The 22115-nt window shown below is 30.7% G+C and overlaps 2 protein-coding genes and 1 long non-coding RNA gene across 3 annotated transcripts; 2 read left to right on the top strand and 1 right to left on the bottom strand.

Moving 5' to 3' along the window:
- Positions 1 to 6567, bottom strand: LOC114419968. Its single transcript, XM_028385799.1, has 13 exons — positions 6201 to 6567; positions 5802 to 5988; positions 5203 to 5275; positions 4539 to 4686; positions 4228 to 4337; positions 3854 to 3994; positions 3622 to 3763; positions 3399 to 3542; positions 2821 to 2978; positions 2644 to 2718; positions 2259 to 2397; positions 1267 to 1539; positions 1 to 456 (listed from the first exon to the last, which is right to left on the bottom strand). The coding sequence occupies exons 1-13, from the start codon at positions 6492 to 6494 to the stop codon at positions 307 to 309; spliced, it is 2034 nt and encodes a 677-aa protein (XP_028241600.1). The 5' UTR covers positions 6495 to 6567; the 3' UTR covers positions 1 to 306.
- A 6409-nt stretch (positions 6568 to 12976) lies between these two features.
- LOC114417806 (probable N-acetyltransferase HLS1) lies at positions 12977 to 14847 on the top strand. The gene is made up of 3 exons (XM_028382853.1): positions 12977 to 13276; positions 13547 to 13677; positions 13845 to 14847. Exons 1-3 carry the CDS (start codon positions 13088 to 13090, stop codon positions 14725 to 14727), a joined length of 1203 nt encoding a protein of 400 aa, XP_028238654.1. The 5' UTR covers positions 12977 to 13087; the 3' UTR covers positions 14728 to 14847.
- Positions 14848 to 18586: 3739 nt separating this feature from the next.
- On the top strand, positions 18587 to 21108 carry LOC114417731. The gene is made up of 2 exons (XR_003667898.1): positions 18587 to 19062; positions 20864 to 21108. It is a non-coding gene; the product is annotated as an uncharacterized LOC114417731 (long non-coding RNA).
- Positions 21109 to 22115: the final 1007 nt, after the last annotated feature.

Here is a 22115-nt window from a genome sequence, read left to right as displayed (position 1 = left end):
GAGTAAAAATAACTGTTTAAGGATAAAAATATAAATTGCATCAATTACATATTTGGGCAAGCAACTAAATTTAAATAAAAATATTAATCTTTGGAAATTTCACTCAAAATATACAATAATACGCAATGGCTGAACTATGGATCCTTGCAATTTCCTTTGGACACGTCGCATGAGGTAGCGCTCTCCACGAATACCATGGATAGAAATACTTTCCAGGCTTCAAAACTTATACACGATAGTGGAAGGAATGGTGCGATTAAAGTCTCATTACAATCCCAGTGCCCTCTTCGTAAGTGCATTCAACAATTATTCACACTTGTATGCCCGAGTGATTTCCCACGAAATTGAATCGTCTGGCGAGAGGCCATCTATCACACAACCATCTCGCTTACAGTTTACCAATGCAACCATAAACCTTTCATTTTCTAACGACGACGGATACATTACTTGCTCATCCTGAAACAAAAATAATGTGTTATTTGCAAAACAAACAAGTCGTTTTTAATGTCATGTTAGCTGGCATTTTGAGTTCAGAATTCACGATTTCTTTCCTTTAATCTTAATTCAATGCTTAGTCACCTATGCAATTATGCTATATTTCTGAGCTGAGTATTTTCGGTGCAGCATTATCCAAATCACTATTTGTATGATTTTTTTACTATTAAAATTTATTCTTTTTTTTTTTTTTGAGGAAGCGTCCTTGGGGATAGTTATTCAACTACCGGCCAGTAGTATCCTGTTTAGGGCTAAAACTTCATGCCCTCTCACTATTGCTTGTTGTGCCCCATTGCTTTTTGGAAAGTCCTCCAGATTAGACTATGTGATCCAGATGACTTTCTGGAAAGTAATGGGACGCAGCATGAAACAATAGTTGACGTGCAGGAAGCAACATCGCCTGTTTAGTGTATTCATATTGGACACTTGGGCCCCAATTTCTATATAGTAATCTGCCTTATGAGGAAGCTCTGGCCTGCGCTTCTCCGGTACTCATATATAATATAATATTAACTATTTAAGAGCAATTTAATTATTTTTATGTATTGGGAGTGGACAATAGTGAAATAAATTTACGTAGGATATTGTCTCCATTCCCAAATTTATTTTGGAAGATTTGTATCTCCATCTCCACCCTCAAATTCTCAAACTCATCGAAATGAAACAATTCCCACGTAGAGTCCAAGTTAAAGGGATAAATTCCATCCCCACGTAGCATATGAACACAACTTTGCTTGCAATAGACAACTGATATCGAGTTTAAGAAGTTACCTCGGGAAGTTCATTAAACTCCTCAGGAGATATTTGCAACAAATCCATAGCAGTTTGACCTGTACACCATGCTAAAACTTTCGTACCCGTATCCTTATCCGCAAGAGTAATTTTCAGATGAAACGTGCGTACTATTCTAGCATCATAAATTGTACGACAAAAGCTACATTCCACCAATCTATCAGACCTCTTGACAAAATGACCACAGAGAGAATGTGAAAATATTGTATTAACGTAAAAATACTCAGATGGATCGAGCCAGACTCGACATACCTGCAACAATATTAAGGAAAATGATCAGAATTTGCAGATAAACAATAATTAACGGAGATACTGTAAAAAGGATAGGCATACTGGCAACGGTGAGGAAGACGGGGAAAGAGATTCAGAGCAGTCTTCAAGTACGGTCAGGTTATATTTGACGATAATAATATAATCAAGTATATTATTTATGCAATATTTTTAATAATATTATCTTGCTCTCTATTTTTTTCACTACACCAAAATCTCATACTTTTCTTTTATTGAACAATATTACGATATCTCTGGTGTGAATCAACAGTAAAACCTTATTTGAAGCCCTTCTACTTTGCTTTTTCTCAATTTGGGCTCGTTAAGTACAAACGACCAAAGGTTGGTGAACTAGCTGCGACTGGTAAAAACTACAAGCCCGGGCATAAATCAGACTCGAACCATTCATTATAGTTGAGCGTGTGCATACAGCAACGAAACAAGGAACAATGAGGTCGAACAATAAAATAAGTCGCTAAGGTTATTGCGATATGTCTTATTTCAAGTACAAAAACAAAATATAAGATGCTTGGGTACATGCTAACATGTTGCAGTGGCTATAATTAATGATTACGATATGTTTTAAAATGTTAATAACAGAGAAGACACTAGCGACATGAATACGACATAGTAATAAGTGAAACAAAAGGAGAGAAAAAAGTGAAATAAACATTCAAATGATACTAATGCATAACTCTTACTTGCGCATAGCTAGTCTGGGCAGAAATATCAGAGAGTCGCGATAGCTTATGAAGGCAAGATGAATTGATCAATGCTGGTAAACAGCTGAGATTGATGAAAGAAGCCCCAATATCATTCTCAAACCATAATACTTCCATACTGTCAATCCAAAAACATTCAACTGCATTGTATCATTGTATGATTATGTGGATACTTTAACCAGAGTACAAAAACGCATTAAACTATACAGGCAGATAATACAGGTAGAACAGACAATATGATGGAAAGGGGAACTAGGCAAAACTTTAAAGCAAGTATTAAAAGACTAATTCATTTTTTCATGGTCAATTTTCACAATTATCTTTCTCCTTATTTGGTGAGTCTGATGACTGGTGATGTGCTTACCATTTTTGTTTTGACATCGTACATGTCATGCCAGATACGTATACAGTGTGACCGAAACTAACTCTTCCCAATGACCTGAGGTATATCACAAGACTATAAGAAGGGAGAGTACATAAGAAAAGAATATTTGGAAGTGCAAAGAAACATGTTAAATGGTTCCATTATACTGTTCATTACCAAAATCTCGCAAAATGAAGCTTTGTCCAAATTTCCCCGCTAGTATCTGCAATTCTTAAAGAGAAAACAGTTTGTTGGTCATTTTCTTTGATAATATCTGTAACAACACCATAGAGACTGATGCCATTCATCTTGTTACGAAGATCGACCACAAATGACTGCAAAACTTCACACAAGTAATAAAGTTAAGTAATCAACACTTCTTAGCATTGCACATAAGAATGTGGAAAATATTAGTAATAAAAGAGAAAAGCTAAGAACACATTTTTTTTCCAATACATCCTTTATTACTGGGAAAATTTAAAGCAGGTTCCACTGAATCAATGGTGAGGCCTACATAATATATCGGGAAACACAAATTTCACATAATAAAATGCATCAAAAGAGTGTGACTATGCTAAAGCCAATAATACAATCAAAACATCGGACACCAGTTATTGGCAGGCTAATATAAATATCTTTCTAGCATACATAAAGTAAAGTAACATGCAAGATAGCTATTGAGATTAAGAACAAATAGAAAATAAGGGAAAGCTATCGTTTAATTTTCTTTGGAAGGGAGGTAAGGCCAAACTCACCCGAAAAGGATAATTACTGAAATCAATGGTCCCCTGAGAATCACGAGGCAAGCTCACTTGAGAAAACTTGAGATCCTGACCGGAATTATACGAACCCAAGGGCCGTGAACCATGACGGTGATTTGGAGTCAATGTTACACACACCTAATCGGCAGAGCTGTTTAATATTTTCTCGATATGACAATTACAATAGTTTATTTCAATACAGAAATCCATAAATCACCTGTTCTTCATGTTGAATATAAGGCACCAAATATAGTTGTGTTTCACTTCCGTATTCAAGACACAAGTCTTTACATGTCTCAGTATCACAGTCCACTGAACTATTGACGTATGGTTTGTCCAGTGCAAGCATGCTTCCCACTCTGTATACCCCCAAAAAATGAATGTTATACAAAATACAAATATGAAAAGAATTATTCTGTTTCAGAAGTATGACCACAGCACGAATTCACCTGAAAAGATTGGCAAGGAGAATCTGCTCACCCCACAAGAAAAACATTAATTTGACTCCATCACCATCAACAAGAGTAACCTGTTTTCTTTGTAGGGTTTCAAACTTCCTTTGAATTTCCGAAGATTCAATCTTTTCAATCCTATAATCAAAATAAGTAATAGAAAGGTCACATCTATTCAATCCTATAATCAAAATAAGATAATATTAATGAACTAGTAAGATCATTCATGGAATTTTATTATCACATAAATGATACAATGCTCTGTAAATTCACAACATGCTCACAACAAAGTCAAGTGGAAAAATATAACACCAGTTTTTTGGCTAAGCAAATATAAATATAACACCAATTGCATGTAGTTTACACTTTACCGGGCATAAAGTGAACACGAAGCCCCTCCGTTCACCGCATCAAGAGAAATTGAAGAGAAAGAGTCTGAACAAAACTGAGCTCCTAGTAGCATTGCATCATCATCCTGATTCTACGGTTTTGAAGAAAATTAAAGGATTATCATCGTGAAAACTTGATCTGAATCTCATTTTTAGGTGTAGCAAAGACCAAAAGAAAGAACGAGTCTACAGAAGCACAGAATTTGTTCCCAACTTGAACTACTTGTATATGAAACTACAAAGATCCAATTTAAGCACCACAAATTTATATTGAAAAAATCTTTGACCGATACCTCATCTAATAGAATCACAAGATACTCTGTTGGCAAAAGACGTGGATGTCCAGAACCTCCAGTGGAAGTTCGAAGGTAGCAACCAGTAAGGAAAATCTCTCTCCCTCGCTTCAGAATTCCATTCTGCAGGCCTGCCAAGTCATAGAATCTGCTGGACAAAATATGATACGTTTAATATTAAAAGAAATTGCAAATAAGAGCATTCCAAGGTTTTGATTTCGAAAAACTTGCTACATATTTGAAATTGCAAAGAGGAGCTAAATCCATATTCAATACTTGTATTTTGTGCAGATATTTGAAATAAATGTTAAGTCATTGGAAACATCAAAATCTTTACCATAAGAAAAGTTGATTCGATAAACAATGAAAAGCACACGCAGACGCAGTCCAAAGAGAGAATATCTTCTTAAACTTCATTATCATCAGATTGTCGCCCAAGTAAGTTGAAGAAATAACACACTTAAAATTCTCAAATATAAATTATAAGTACCAAAGTTTTAAGTATTTCTAGGTTTCCATATTTTCAACAGCAAGAGAAACAAGCCACGTGCAGTGAGCAAAAAAGAAAATCAGTTGACAGTGCAGACATAGAGCAAAATCTTTTATTTACTATGCATCAAATTACAAAAATTGAGTTTGACCTTGATTGATTTAATACAATTACCTGCGATGTAGATACACATCTATGATATTGGAACTCCAATAATCCCCTAATGTAAGCATGTGGATGTTTGTGCCTGCAAGTGATAAGCGTCAATCATTATAAAACCAAAATAAAAACAGCCTTATCCAACTAAGTAGGATTAGTTACATGAATCAATGGATGTCAGTGGCTCTATCAGAAAATCAGATTTTGAATAAAACAATTAGGAGCAGGATCTTTTTTTCCAAATTTCTCCTAAATACCTAAATCAAATTACTTTCTACTGCACTTAATATGGGTAAAACATCAAAACTGGTGCCTATTTGTAAATAATGTTTTGATCTCCACCTCTCATCTCGCCCAAGCATTTTATAATTATAAGTTATAACCAACCAAATAAAAGTGTAACTAAGTAGAGAATCAAGAATGCAGAAGAATGCATAAGTTGATTTTAGCTTATGGAGAAACCAAAAGCATTTTAATTATTTTCTTCTCCTATAAGTGTTTATGGATGAGTTTATTCAAACAAGGCCTAAATTAAGCGCATAGTAGATTTCACATTCGTTCCCGTACTAAACTGTATTCAGGAAGAAAAAAAAAATGCTTTAAGTCCAAATTACCTGGAAGCACAAATGCATCGATAATAACAGCTTCTAGAACACTGTTCAAGGACAGGAAATTCTTCTCGTATATGGAATCAATGGTGACAGTGCTTGGAAGCTTTGTCCTCCGATAATTCTTCTTGAGGTGGCTAATTAATTCGAGCCTCTTCTTCGGAGCCCCAACCCTGCGTTGCTCACTCCACGCCTTCAAAACAAAATCAACGATGAGAAAAGCAGCAGAATACAGCAGAAACCTAAATAAACTCAACACCACGCAAAAGTAACAGCAATTACTACATAACCTATCTCATTCCAAGAGAGATGAACGTAACCAACTATAAATCCTTAATTAATGCATTTAATAGTCCGTGCACAGAGAAATTGCAAAAATGGAGGAGTGAAGGTGATGTTATGCACCTGAGAGAGTTCAGAGAGCAAGATCGCGGGAGTGACGCCGCTTGAATAAGCAACGCAAGTCTTGAGAATACGAGACACGATCCAACTCCATCCAAGTCCATCGGAACCCTCGCCGTCTCCGTTTTGATCGTCTTCCAGCGATAATAGCTCGGATCTTGCGTAATCCACGAATTTGAGGAAAGGATCTTCTTCTTGTTCTTCTTCCTTCTCCTTTTGTTGATCTTCTTGGCAATGGTCTACATCCATGGCGGAACCTACCTTTGTATTGCAGGCGTAGTAATCGCGATGCTCCATTTTCGAGTCGCTGAGTTTTCAGATGCAGGAGGTGGAGACGAGAGATCTCTCTGGGGTTGAGTGTATATGGAGGCTTGGCGCGATTTTCAATTGAAAATGCTTGTAAATAGGTCTTCACTTTTTGGCGGGAAATAATCTGTTGGACCAACATACGGCTTTAGGGCCCAAATTTCATACGGAGAGTCTGCCCTGCCTATATACTTTTTTTATATATATAGCTGGCCTAATCTTTTTTAGCATTCTGTCTTCAATTTATAATTTTATATTATACTATTATTTTAGTCTATCTTTTTTTTAAAAAAATAAATATTATATACTAAGAAGTGTTATAAAATATACGTAATCATCAAATCACAACCTATCATGCATGGTAAGATTATTAACTTTTATAAAAATTATTTTAAGAATCATATTAAAGATAAATTACGATTAGACGACATCATAAAAGTATTGTATATTTTCAATACATGATCATTAAACTCTTTTTTATTATTGAATTTTAGTTTATCTACTAGTATTATATAAAATTAGCATGTTTCTTGTTATTTATATTGTCACAATTAAATTATAATAATTATTTCTAAGAATCATAGTTAGTGAACATTATTATTTTATTTTATTGAGTATTACATATGTCCATGTGAATATGATATTCAAACTTTCTATTTTATATTATTTATCAACTTGGTGTATTTCTTAAGAAACAAATAGATACTTGACTTTTAACTTTCATACTAAAAAAAGATAAAAGGGAAGAAAAGTCATGAATAACGAAAAAACACAATAAGACACTTTATTACTTGCTAGAATTGATTCTCTGTGAGCCCTGGTGACCCTTGTTCTTGAACACAATTAATTATGCTTTAACCATAATTGATTATGTGATCACTTATTTAGATATTTTGTTTTTGGATGACCTTAGAGGAAGTTGCATAATTGATTATGTAATTTATATAATTGACTATAAATGTTGAGTTAGTTAAAAATAAATAAATAAATTTTTGTGGCACTTGAGAAAACATGCCTTAATAAACAAGTAAAATGGATATTTGTTCCTTTTTTCTTTTATTATTTACCAATTACTTTAATTTTAATTTTTCATCTCATTTACATTTTCTTTCATCTCAATCAAATACCCTCACTTTTATCTCTCTTTTCACTCTCTTTCATCTATTTTCATTTATCATTGTTCATTCCTTTTAGTTACTCTCTATTAAACACACTCTTAACCAAGTTATGTCAGTTTCATGCAATTATTCTTAAATTAATATTTTTGTTATAAAAATTATTCTTTTTTTTTAATTAAGAATCTAAGATGTTATAACAATTATTTTTAAAATTAGTTGTTATAAACAAATTAATTAGCATTTTCTGTCATATAAATAATACTCTATGCATCAATAATAGTCAAAGATATAACATTTTATTTTTATCTTTACTTGTATTGTGTTGTCATATTTTCGTCCTATATATCAGATCTTATCTGTTGCTCTAAGCCTCTAACGGAATCTGATGATTGAGAATTATATTTTTATATATATATATATATATATATATATATATATATATATATATATATATATATATATATATATTAAAAAAAATACACCTCTTTATTATAAATAAATCAATAAACCTCTTGAATGTATACGTGTCTTTGCAGGATAGAATGATACGAAGATAAAAAAAGAAAAAGAAATATTAATACACAATGAATAATATGATAAAAAAATGAGATATATAAATTAGATATAAAATTAAAATATTAAAATGCAGAAATATATATTTTATCTTGAAGATGCATGTCAAGTAGAAAATGCACAAGGTTAAGAAATGGAATATGCTATCTTTCTATTTTCAGCAACAAGTAAAAGGAAAAATTTGTATTCAGAAATTGCAAAAACAAGTAACAATATTTCACTTTGTTTGTATATTGTAAATTCTCTATTTTATGATAAAAAGAAGTAAAAGTAGTAGAATGATATCCACTAATTATATGAATTTGAATGATTGAATCCTTATTTTGAAAATAAGATAATTTGACGTGTAATTTGATTCTACAATATGTATCTTTCTTTTTACGTGCATGTTTCTTTTATGTGTAGATAATAGTCGTGTTGTTTTGTTGTCTCTTTCTGATAGATAAAATAAAAATAAAAATGGGTTGCGCAGTGCTTATTATGACTAATTGTTAATGGATGCGACATGTATTTTGAAAAAGAAAAAAAATATAAATATTTAAAAAAATAAAAAGGTATAAATGAAATGAGAGCTTTTTTATTTAAATATTATATTTTTATTTATTTATGAGTTTATACAAGATTAATGATATTATAAAGATAAAAGGATTCATTTTTTTATTCTAAAAATTAAAAAAATTAAAAATATATATTTTTAATTCCTCAAAATAGTTCAGAATGTTAGTTATAACTCCTATAAAAAATTATTACCTTTTTAATCCCTACATTTACCTAGAAACACATGTTTTTAGTCTTATGAAGGACTAAAACCACATCATCGTGTAAGTTATGAACTAAAAACTTATTAAATTTTTACAGGGATTAATTAAAACTAATATTTTGAAATATTTTAAGGGATTAAAATATATTTTACCCCAAAAATTGAATATGAGCAACTAAATTAAGAAAAAGAAAGTTGTATATATATGAAGACTGAAAATGCAATCATGTTATGCTACAACCTACAAGTAGAAATATAGATATATTTTCATGACGTAAAAACTTTAGTTGTTAGGTAAAAACATGTAAATGATTTTATATATTTAATTTTAACACTTCCATGCACAAGTAGTCCTCTCACCATTTACGCTGAAATTATAGTTTTTCTTATTAGAAAAATGGAGATGGCAGAAATCACTTCATTCGTCACGGTTCTCATATATTATAAAAAAAATAAAATTGAACCGCAGTAAAAACACATTATAACGAGTTTTATATATATTTCTAACATCATGTATTACATAATGTGTTTTTAGAAAATTATAAAAATCAAATGTTCCTTGCTAGCTAATACGACGGTACATAATATATGTACTAATAAAAGCAGAAACAGAATTAAGCGTTCAAGTGGCAATTCAACGTTTCAATTTGTGATTGGATCAGCGACAGATAGAAATAGACAGGACGCTGAAATATTCGAGATATAATGCAGTAGTCGATCGATGTATTTTCAGAAATACATGCAGAATTTCTACAACATCTTCATTAGAATGCACAATAGTCAAACTCCCTATAAATGATTTACAAAACTTTTTTCCATTCTGTAAACCATAAGAAAAATTGAAGACAAAATTCTTAAAATGAAAAAGGCTAGGGAAAAAAAATTAAAGGAGTCTGACACTGGCATACCCTCATGTTTCTCGATATTTTCCATCAGTAGGGTTTTTACACGTCTGAAGTAGTCTTGTGATAGTGTTTCTGCAGCAGACATTAGAAGGACAAAGCAATTATAAGTTCAATGACTAAAACTAAAAGAAACAGTTAAGTGATAAGAACCGAGCGAATATATACACAGGGTATACCACTGTGATTTAACTATATTCCTTGATTGGCAGTGGCTGCATCTTCACGTGGTTTCTTCAACAAAGGTTCCCTAGTTTGCCTCCTCAGGGTAGTAGTGATAACCACAAATAACAGTTTAACACAATTCAACCTCAGAAAGACTATAGTACGTATAGCAAGAAAATAATTGAATATCACTTCCCTGAAATGAATAATTATATGTACTTCCAAGGAAAATGTACTTCCAAGGGAAAAGGCATTACCATTTAACATGCTGAACTTGATTCAAGTCTCTACTCATTCCAGAGACCCGGAGTTGTGATACAACATAGCAAATTTTTTCCGTCTTGAAAATTCATTTAAAATTAAATAAATATAAAAGCGATGCTAATTTTTGTATAGGATATCATCTGCGTGCAATATTATAACACCATTTTTCTTTTGTCTTTTTTTTTTTTGCAACCTATCTAGCTAGGAATGATTACTGGTTACATATGAAACCAGCAATGATTTTAAACAAAGACAATAAAGAGGCATTCGACGTGTAATTGTTAAGACCACGATCTATATATAAGCTTCATATGCTTCAATAGCGCTGGCTAGGATACCACTTGAAATTGCATACGAAATATGTGTAAGGATCCGAGGCTCTCACAGTGCCATAGTCAGGATAGGGACACTAAAGAGGTTAATAATAATAGTACATTTTGGTGAACAATTTAATAAGAAGAAAGATACTTATACAACAAATTTTACAACACAAAGAGTGAAATAGAGAAAAGTGAGAAGAGAGAGAAAATTTTGAAATTTAATAAATGATATGATAGACACATAAAATAGTATTGTATAAATTGTTTTACATGTATCATACTTCTTAGTAATTACTTGATAAAATTTCATAATACAAGAATTTATATCATAATTTTTTTAATAAATTACAAAAAATAACGTATTTAATAAGTTTTATAAAAAAAATTATTGAGGTAAATTATGTGTCATAAATGACTTTTTTGTAAGGCGAAGTAAATTTTGTAAAAATCTTCTAAATGAACCTTAATTAAGTTTGGAGATATTAGATTAAAATAAATATATATAAGTCAAAATGATGAATTTAAAGATGGAAAGTTATGTTGTGATAAAAAAGTATTCAAGTATTAATGACTAAAGTTTAAAGACACTAAGTTTAATTCATATATATAGAGAGAGAGAGAAATAAGGTAAGAAGCTAGGGATCATATACACTACTTGCCCTCTTAATGAAGGATAAAAGACAATAATATTCGGCTCACATCTCCTACAGATGTGAAATTGACGAAAGAAAGAAAAAGATAGAAGAAAATGAAATTATATAAGAAGGCAATGTGACAAAAAAATTAATTAAGTTTTTAGTCTTTCACATTTTTTAGATTTTAATTATTAGTTTTTCAATTTTTTTTTATTTTTAGTTCCTCGTTAATTTTTTTTATATTTTTAGTCCCTCTAATTTTTTTTTTCATTTTTAGTCCATACTTCTTATTTTGTTCATTTTTAGCTCCTTATTTATTTTACATTTGGGACTAATTTTGAGTTATCAAAATAAATAAAAAACTAAAAATGGACAGAAAAATTTAGAGGAACTAAAAGTGATGACAAAAAAATTAATGATGAACTAAAAGTTGTCATAAAAAGTTTGAGGGATTAAAAATTGAAAGCTAAAAAATTTAGTTAACCCTAAAAAAATAATGCAATAAAAAGAAAGAAATAAATAAATAAGAATAAATGTAAAAGAAATATATCATGTGTGTGTATAAGTCCATAAAAAAGATATATATATATATATATATATATATATATATATATATATATATATATATAAACCTAATAAAAAAATCATGTTTGACATCTCTTAAAATGAGAATTTAAACCTAATTTAATCATAAAAATTAATTTATATGATGAAAATTATCTTTCACTTATGTATTTTATATCTCTATTTTATCATTACATACTTATTTCACATCCAACACTTTTAAACTTATGTCTAATTTTTTAATGGATTTGAAATAAACTTTAATATGATAATAAAATTATGAATTTTGTTCTAATTCAATTCTAAAAGTTAGTAGATGTACTTATTTAAATTGTGATCCATTTTTGTATATGATAAATTCGTGCACCCATATAAAGTACGTAGATGCATGTATGTGTACATAATACATTATCTCGTAAAGTATTCACAAACCCACCATTTCCTAAACCTCGTGCCAACAATTACTTCTACATTTTTTATTTTCTCTTATATTTAACTTATTGTAAAAATTATATATAAACACTCAAAAATAAATTATCAGTAAGGGTCGAGATCCGTTGAAAAAATGACAAAGCACGTACCCACCCAATCCCCCCTCCCCCCCCCCCCCCCCCCCCTCGTATCTGTCACAACTCACAAGTCTGGAGTAAAAGATCATCATCAGCATTACCATTATAATCAATACTTTATATGTTGAATAGCAATTAAATTCGTGGAGTTTTATGGCGAAGGAGTGTGGACACATAACATATGATTTCTTAGGTGCATCGCAAACGACATTGGTATGTCTTTTTCATTAGCCACGTACATATTTTTTTAAAGTGACAATGTTTGAACAAAGTTTATGAAAATCCTTATACATAGATTCTCTGGATCATTTTGAAAGGTTACTGTTTCGGATTTGTGGTGCAACTCGTGTAGTAGATTGTGTACTTGTATTTGTCCTAATGACAACCACTTTAATGAATAGTGTCAGCCTTTACTAATAAAAACTAACACAGTAATGCTATTTTCAACGGACGCATCAAGTTGCGTGTTGTGATAAAATAGTTATTAACGGAATATTTTGATAGAGATGATACAAGATCATAGGACATTGTGAACTAACAACCAATGGTTTTCACCATATATAAGGATGCCACATGAATTGGATGGTCGGGAGTGAACTCAATCAAGAAAGATCCAATTAATCTGAGAAATCTTTCCTTTCCCAGAGATCACACCTTATATATCTAGTACTACATCACTTGCTTCTTTTAGGTAAGCAGGGAGAGAATAGAAAAATGGTTGACACTTTCAGTATAGAGAGCGGGCTTCTTATAAGAGAGTTTGATGAAGATAGAGATGTTAAGGTGGTGGGGAAGCTTGAGAGGAACTGTGAGATTGAGACTAAAAAGGGGGTCTCCATTTTCACCAACATGATGGATGACCCTTTATCTAGGATTAGGTTCTATCCCCTTCATGTTATGTTGGTGTGTAGCTAATAATACCTTTTCTTTTTCTCATTTACATTATTATCTTTTCAAATCCATACTTGGAAACTTGACTTGAAGCTAGCTAATTATAAATATGTATTCCATTCTACAAGCTAGCATCTTCATGTGCTCCATCATTGTTTATACTCACATTCTACTTCTCTTATATATATATATATCAAAGCTTTATCTATTTCCAAGACATACATACTAATTACTAATATGTATCTGACCGTACTAATCATATGCTTCATAATTTACCTATAGGTGGCTGAGCTGCTTGAAAGCAAGGAGCTTGTCGGTGTGGTTCGAGGGTGCATTAAGAGTATGCGAACTCCTACTGAATCATTGCTGAAGATAGGTTGCATATTAGGCCTTAGGGTCTCTCCTACGCACAGGTATTAATACTAATTAATGTACCCAACTTCTTCAATTTAGTGAGATGTAAAATAGTGAACTTAACTGGTTCTGAAGCAACAGACTGCAATAGTATTCGATCAGTGTTGTACTGAATAACATATATATATACCACCAACATTTTACATTTACTCATCGATCTATGCAGGAGAAAGGGGGTTGGACTAAAACTTGTCAACTCAGTAGAAGAATGGATGCTGAGAAATGGGGCTGAATATGCATTCCTAGCAACAGAAAAGAACAATGATGCCTCTATAAACCTATTTACCAACAAATGCAAATATATGAGCCTCAGCTCACTTGTCATATTTGTCCATCCAATAATTAGTTTCCCTGCAAAGCACATTTCCAAGGATATAAAAATTGAGAAGGTGAACATGGACCAGGCAATTTCCTTATACAGAAGAACCCTGAGGGCCAAAGAGTTGTACCCATTAGACATGGATTCTATTTTGAAGGAGAAGCTCAGCTTGGGCACCTGGGTGAGCTATTACAAAGATGAAGGCTGCAGGCTCAACTTGCAGAGGATGGTAGAGAGTGAAGACATAATTACCAATGAAATCACAAGCTCATGGATCATCTTTAGCATATGGAACACTTATGAGGCTTATAAGCTTCAACTTAAAAAGTCTCAGACGACTCTTAGGCTTCTTCACACAACATTAAATCATGCAAGAGACAAAATCTTTCCTTGTCTGAGAATGTCGGTGAGTGAATCACTCTGCACACCCTTTGGATTTCTCTTCCTCTATGGGCTCCATGGAGAGGGAGAGAACCTTGGGGAGCTAATGGAATCCATATGGAGGTTCACATCAAGGTTGGGAGAAAGCTTGAAGGACTGCAGAGTGGTTATAACTGAGTTAGGGTTTGGGGATCCACTTGTAAACCATGTCCCTCAAACAGCTTCTATGTCATGCTTCGATGATATCTGGTACACCAAAAGAATTTCAAGCCATGGTGATGAAAAGGATGATGAACTGCTGATGAAGAGACAAATCGGGAACGTGTTCGTTGACCCTAGAGATTTTTAGGTATATAAGCTTCACGCGGCTACTTTTTGTTGATCTAAGATGGCTTCGATCTAGCATATATCAAGATCTCAGCATAATATTTAGAATTATGTATACCATTGACTTTTAAATTATCTCTTAGCTGAAGGACTACATTTATTATTAAAATCAATTGACAATGAGATCCTTTTTATTTATACTTTTCGGTCTTTTTCCTTTTCAAATCCAGATCCACGAATCATCGTTGCAACAGTTTTATATCTCAAAAGGTGGACTTAAATAATTACTCTATTTATTATTTATTGATTGAACTTAAAAGAAAATCGACATACCTACATGTTTTCCTTGGATTTTACGATACAAAGTTTCAAATAGAATCCTCCTATATATCTTCAGGGATCACGGTAAATGGCTGAACTTATATACCGAGTTCCTCGTTTCAAAGAACAGTTTTTCTTTATTGTTTCAAATAGATTAATTAATGAGTAAATTAATCTCGCTGAAATTCGACCTTTTTATTAGTAAATATATATATAAATATATATATATATATATATATATATATATATATATATATAATTTTATATTTATTTATTTATATAAATAAAGCAATAATTTTTAAATATTTTGTATTATGTTAAACATAATTATATTATTAATGAGAACATTGATTAATTATATTTTTAATTGAATTAATTTTATCTAAAAAGTTAAGTATATTAAAATTTATTGTAATTTTTTGTTCATTCAAATAATAATAATGATGTAATATCTTTTGAAAAATAAATGTACATAAATAAAATTATCCATTTTAAATACTTTTAGTAGTGAAACAAATATAGAAATATTAAAATTAAAAAATAATGTTAAATATCATATTTTTAATAAATACACGTTCTCTTTAAACTATTAAGTCAATTTCACTGTAATTTTTTGAAATATATATATATATATATATATATATATATATATATATATATATATATATATATAATGTACCGTACTTATTTAAATTTGAGCGTATATTTATGATAAAAATTTAAATATTTTTAAATTTTTTTGAAATGGTATGAATTCTATTAAATAGATATGGTCATTAATTATTTTTAAAACTATAATTTTACTTATTTTGAATATATTAGTTTTATGTAATATTTTTAAAGTTTTAAAGTTTAAATTAATTAACCCACGTAATATAAATTGAATAATCTTAATTTAATAATAATAACTATTATTTTTATTATTTATTTTTCGTTAGTTTTAGTTTTATTTTCATTGCTTACTAATTTTTAAAATTTACTTATAAAAATAATTATATGTTTCAAACTTTAAATATTATTGTTTACATATTTATTAATTTATTAAAGATATCACCAATTATTTGTATTTATTATTAATCTTTAATATGTTATTATTATTTATAATAATAATTATATTATTACATACATTAGGTATTTTAAATTAATGATATATAATTAGTGTTTATTATCCTTTATGGTCTAAATGTATAAGAATATTAAGTTATAACTTCTTATGATTGACCTTTATAAATAATTGCTGTATTATTACTATTATTATTGTTATCTTTATTGTTATTTTTATTGTTTTTGTGTAATATTTATTCTCAGTTTAATTATTTAAATTATTTATTGAATTTTTTTAGCATACATTTCAAAACTAAAAATATTATTATTAAATTGATCGCGTTAACGATAATTATTAAACTATTTTTGCTAATAACATGTATTTAAAACAAAATAAATTAGCCAAATCATAGTTAAATTATCATTCGACAATTGATTTGAATAGGAAAAATAAAAATTTGTAATAGAGTTATTCAAAATATGATTTATTAAAAAAATTAAAAAATAATAGAATCTCTTTATGGTTTGTTGAACAGATATAATATCAAAATAAGATTTCTAATACAAATAGTTATAAAAAAATATATAAAATATATAAAAAACCTGAAAAATAATAATAATTAAAACTTATAATAACATAACTAAAATGAAGAAGAAGAAAAAAACAAGCGATTTTTGCAAGGAAAAAAGAAAAAATAATGAAAGAAAAAGAGAAAGATAATTTATGTAAGAACTTTTAAATATAAACACGATATTGATTCAAATATTTATTCAATTTCACAAAAATACTAAAAATAAAAATATGAGTGTTAAAGAATATTATACTTAATAGTAAATTATAATCAATGATTATAAAAAAATCATTTAAACTACTTATGGAATAGCTAATCCGTAAATCCAATACATTATCAACTTTAAGAAAAGAGAAATTTAAAATTATGCTGTTGTGCTGGGTGCACAAAGAAAAACCCTAATTCTTATTTTGTTATCATCTCATCTCATATGTACATTCACCCACTATAACATTCTCATTCTCATTTTTTCAACATTTATTATTCAGGGTCCATTTTGAGCCCGTAGTATAACCATCCAATTCTTTTCCCGCTATTCTCTACCACTATATAGGACATTACATATCTTCAAGTACATCTTAGACTTAATTTTTATGGATTTGTCTATTAGAACTTTAAAGGTAAGTGTGCTCATCCTGACTATTTATAACAATAAACTTAAACGATTCATATTAATTAATGTCGCACAGCATACAATGGTGGTGACTACAGTAAGGATCTGTCCTGTTGCAATTAAAATCATTTTTTAAATAAAATTATAATTTTGAATAACCTGAAGAAAATATTAAGAAAATAATAGATTTTTTGTGTTTGAAAATAAATAATGGTAATCCCTCATACTCGGAACATAATTCTTGTAAATGAGTTTTGAGAATCAAATAGTAAAACATCAAAAACTTAGGATAAAACATTTGCAACATAAAATATGAAGCGGGTAGGATATTGATAGGTACCGATTAAATAATATACACTATATATACATATACTTCTAAAATTTGATAATTAAATAGTTTAACAATCAAACATAAAAATATCCATACCATGTCAGATTTTATATTTCTCAAGTGCCCGTTGTACAAATATATTTAAAAATCTTTGATTAAAACTAGAGGCTTACAAAAAAAAATGTCTAGTGCATTAATAAACACATGATTTCAGACTTCAAAGTTTTACAACTTCAAAATTTAAGGTGTATTGTTCAAAAGTCTCATCACTACATGGTCATGGAGATTTATATTAGTTACATATAAAGAACTTAAAATCACAAATTCCGACAAGACTAATCCCCCTAAATTAACACACACACACACACAAAAGTTGCTTTTAGCACTCTCCTGCTAGACTAGACTATGACTTCTTCGCTTTGTCTACTTCTCCTATTGTCCACAAGTAATAAAAATCAAACAATACAAAAGAAAGAAGGAGTGAGGTTATGGTAACACATAGAGACAGGCAGGATAGACACACCACAATCACGATACAAATCAGTCCTAATACTATACCTATATCACAAATCAAAGCCCGAGATCTTTGGATTTACTTATATTCTGAATCAAGACAATAGTTTGATATAGATTAACTTCAACATCTTAAGTATAGACAACATATGCATCAAATACAAGACATGTATTTTCAAGCACATTGCAGTAGCATTCATAGCTTCAATCATCTAGAGTTAGTCACACATTTCCCAAGGTATGCCATGTTTGCATGTATGCAAGTTAGTAATTGTAACATCCCATTTTTTCATAAATAAATTTAAGAATTTTTTTGTAAAAATAATAAAAATAAATAAATAGAGTAAATAATAGGTCGTAAATGCCCCTAGCTATAAATAGCAACATGCTAGGTTTTTCAGACAGACTCCTCAGCCTCCTCTGCCTCTCATTTTCGTTTTTCTCCTTCTCCTCTCAAAACCCTTTCTTTTTCCCGCAGCCCACAAAACCTGTCTCAGAAAAAAGATGATCTCGGACTCATTAACCGTTGGATCGTCGTGAAATTTGAGCACCACGTTCGCAACCCAATTTCGAGCATTCTCACCGTTGGGAATTGCAAAATCATGTCTGAGCTTAGAGTAAAATCCTTCGCATTGTAGCTTTTTATTATCCCGCAGAAACCCAAAACTGTCTCGGTAAAACTACGATCCCGGTTTCGTTAACCGTTGGATTTTCACGAAATTTGGATATGTTCCTCGAAATTCAATTTCTCACACTCTAACCGTTGAGATTTGCGAGATAATGTTCGTGGTGGGAGAAAAAGGAATCGCATGGAGACAGTACAAGCGGAGGCTTCAATCTCTTCTCCGTCTCTCTGACGTTCGAGAATTCTATCGGAGCAGTCGGAGGAAAAACTTGAGGAATCTCAAGGAACCGCTATAGATGCCGCTATCGTTGTCGGAAGACACGTGAGTCCGCTTAGAGGTAAGGGATGAGTTATTCACAATTGGGAAATAGTGAGAACATGTGTAGGGATCCTTAGAGATATCAATTGGAATGAGTTTTTGGGTGTTTTTGCAATTTCATTTTATCCTTATAATTATTACAGTGAATTATATATGTTTGACAGACCAATTGTTGTGAAATTGATATGCTATTATGTTGAGCATGAACCCTATAAATTGAGTACTTTTTCTAATTAATATGAATTGATGAAATAAAATAAGGAGAAATTTAGAGAGAGATATTGATTTTGTATTTTCTCTTTTTCTTGTGCATTGAAAGCTTACTTTGAAATTTGTGATTCAATATGATGTATGCCAGTTTATAGATATAGAGGTAGCTATTTATATTAATAATTTATGTAAATAATATTGTAGAGTGTTGTAGTATGATTCCAAAAATTATTAAGTGTTGGAGTTTGAGAATATTATGGTTAAATTTCATGAACATGTGTATGTTGTACCTTATGAATATCATTGACAATGTTATGAGATGTTAAAGTGTGGACATGATATTCGATTGTGAATAAGTGGATGTGTTAACACTTGATGTTACATTAATTATATCGTGAGCTATGAATTATACAATAACCCGACCAGTGTTTATGCGCAGTGTTAAAGAGAAAGTGTAGGTTCCTAGTTAGGAACCAGTGTTAAATTGTAGCGCAATTGTGTTAAACATGTTTGAAACATGAGTGTGAGGTCGTGGTATTGTATAATTCATGAGCAGTGCTTATAAATGAAATATGTGATGAATTGTGGAATGATATGTTGCCTTGAGATTATAATATTGTTATTGAGATTGAGTAAAAGTGTAAAGTAGAACAGGTGTTGAATTGTGAGATATGTGAAAACATGTGATGGTGGATTGTAACATTATGAGATGTGAAATTGTGAATGAGTTTTGGTTGTGAATAAGTGTGTGATTAACTCTTGATGTGACATTATTTGTGTTGTAAGCTGTGAATTGTACAATAACCCGACCAGTGTTATCTTGAGAAAAGTGTAAATGCGCAGTGTTAAAGAGAAAGTGTAGGTTTCCTATTTAGGAACCAGTGTTAAAGAGAAAGTGTAGGTTCCTATTTAGGAACCAGTGTTAAATTGTAGCGCAATATGTTGTACGTGCTTAAGACACGAGTGTGAGGTCGTGGGTATTGTATAATTCACTAGCAGTGTCTGTGTGTTAAAATGATTTTAGGGGTTGGACCTGAATCAGGAGGGAGAGGCCCTGACGGACTCTTCGGAGTGTAGGCCTTGGGGGTCACCGGGTTTGAGTGCTCCTTTAAGCCTATGCTGATCCCATATGGTTGGAGCATTCTTGCAAAACATCGTGACCCTGACTGGTCTCCCTATGATCTTACTTAGTGAGAGTGACCTGGCAAACTCATTATGTGGTGTGTCTTGTTATGTACTCCTAAGCGCCCCAGGGTGGTTTTTCACTGACATGGTACCACATTGCATATAGGCTTGAGTCTTAGCATAACTGTCTCATGCGCTTGCTAATTGTTTATTATGAAATTGATGTGTTATTATATCTTGATCAGAGAATGTGATTTTTGTGTAATGTGATTGATGATTGAAAAGTGTGATTGATGGATGAAAAGTGAACTTTGAATGACAAAGTGGTGGAATTACGTGAATTACGTGTAAGTAAATTTTATTTAGTGATATGTATATATAGTTGTCTTGTTTCTCTATTAGTTAGGAATGTGATAACTCACTCCCCGTGTGTTGTTTGTGTTTGGATCCTGTGATGATCTTGAACTTTGTGTTCGGGGGAGCAGACGACTAGGTGAATTGCTTTAAGGAACATTATGCTGAAGGACGTCGAGACACAACGCTCTGATAGAATGTGACAGTGGGACATAAGTTTTTATATTAGTGGCATGATGTTAGTCTATTTTATTTTATTTCACTGATTTAATAAAATATCTCTGTAAATTTTGATGGCCTTATTTTGAGCCAAATATGTTTCAATAAGTTTTAATTGATAATAGTGAAGTGAATGTGAACCTTTTACCCGTGTGAATTTGGTTACCAATATTTTTATATATTTTGTTTATTTATATAGATGTCGGGGTAGAGGGTGTCACAGTAATTCTCTTTCAATTGAATGCAATGTGTATGCATATCCGGATTTATATGGCGCTAAGCCGTTACGGGCCCAAGAAATTAGGCATAGAGTCTTCATAGTTGGCACTTAGCCAAATACTTTGCACCTAGCTGGGATCAAGCACTAAGCAAGGATCCACTGGAGGCAGAGATCACTTAGATCCAATCATATGAGTGTAATGGCTTTATGAGGATCCACACCTAGCCTGGATCCACAAACAAGTAAGGACACTAAGTCCAAATGTCATGATGCATGATTCAATTTTCAATCTTTTATCTTCTCTTTATTAAGATGAGTTGGATTGGATGAACTAGTACATGGAGATGAACCCCTCCCACTTTCACAGATGAAAATCTCTTTTCTACTCTTCTTTATTTCTTTTATCCACATTACTCTACATATTACTCTAAATTAACAATTAGATATAAAAGTTGATGGTTGTATGCTTAAATTAAGATATAAAAAAATACTCAAAGAGACTAAAATCTATCTTTAATACTAAAAGTAAGAATACATATCACAAATTTGATATAAATTATACATACTGTAATTTTTATATAATATATAAAGAACCTTACTGAAATTTTCTATTCTAATAAATAATGTGGTCTAATATTATAAAATAATTATATTAACTATTTATCATTAGTGAACTTTATTTTATATGATCAAATTAAGTGAGTTCTACTCTTCTTTATTTCTTTTACCCATATTACTCTAGATTAACAATGAGATATAAAAGTTGATTGTTATATACTTAAATTAAAATATAAGAAAATAGTCGGAGGCAAGAATATGAGATTGAAATCTATCTTTAATACTAAAAGTAAGAATACATATGACAAGTATGATATAAATTATACATATTATAATTTTTATATAATATATAAAGAACCTTGTTGAAATTTTCTATTCTAATAAAT

Source organism: Glycine soja, chromosome 7 (genome assembly GCF_004193775.1).
Source record: "Glycine soja cultivar W05 chromosome 7, ASM419377v2, whole genome shotgun sequence".
NCBI lineage: Eukaryota > Viridiplantae > Streptophyta > Magnoliopsida > Fabales > Fabaceae > Glycine > Glycine soja.
This window is presented reverse-complemented; position numbering and strand designations above follow the sequence as displayed.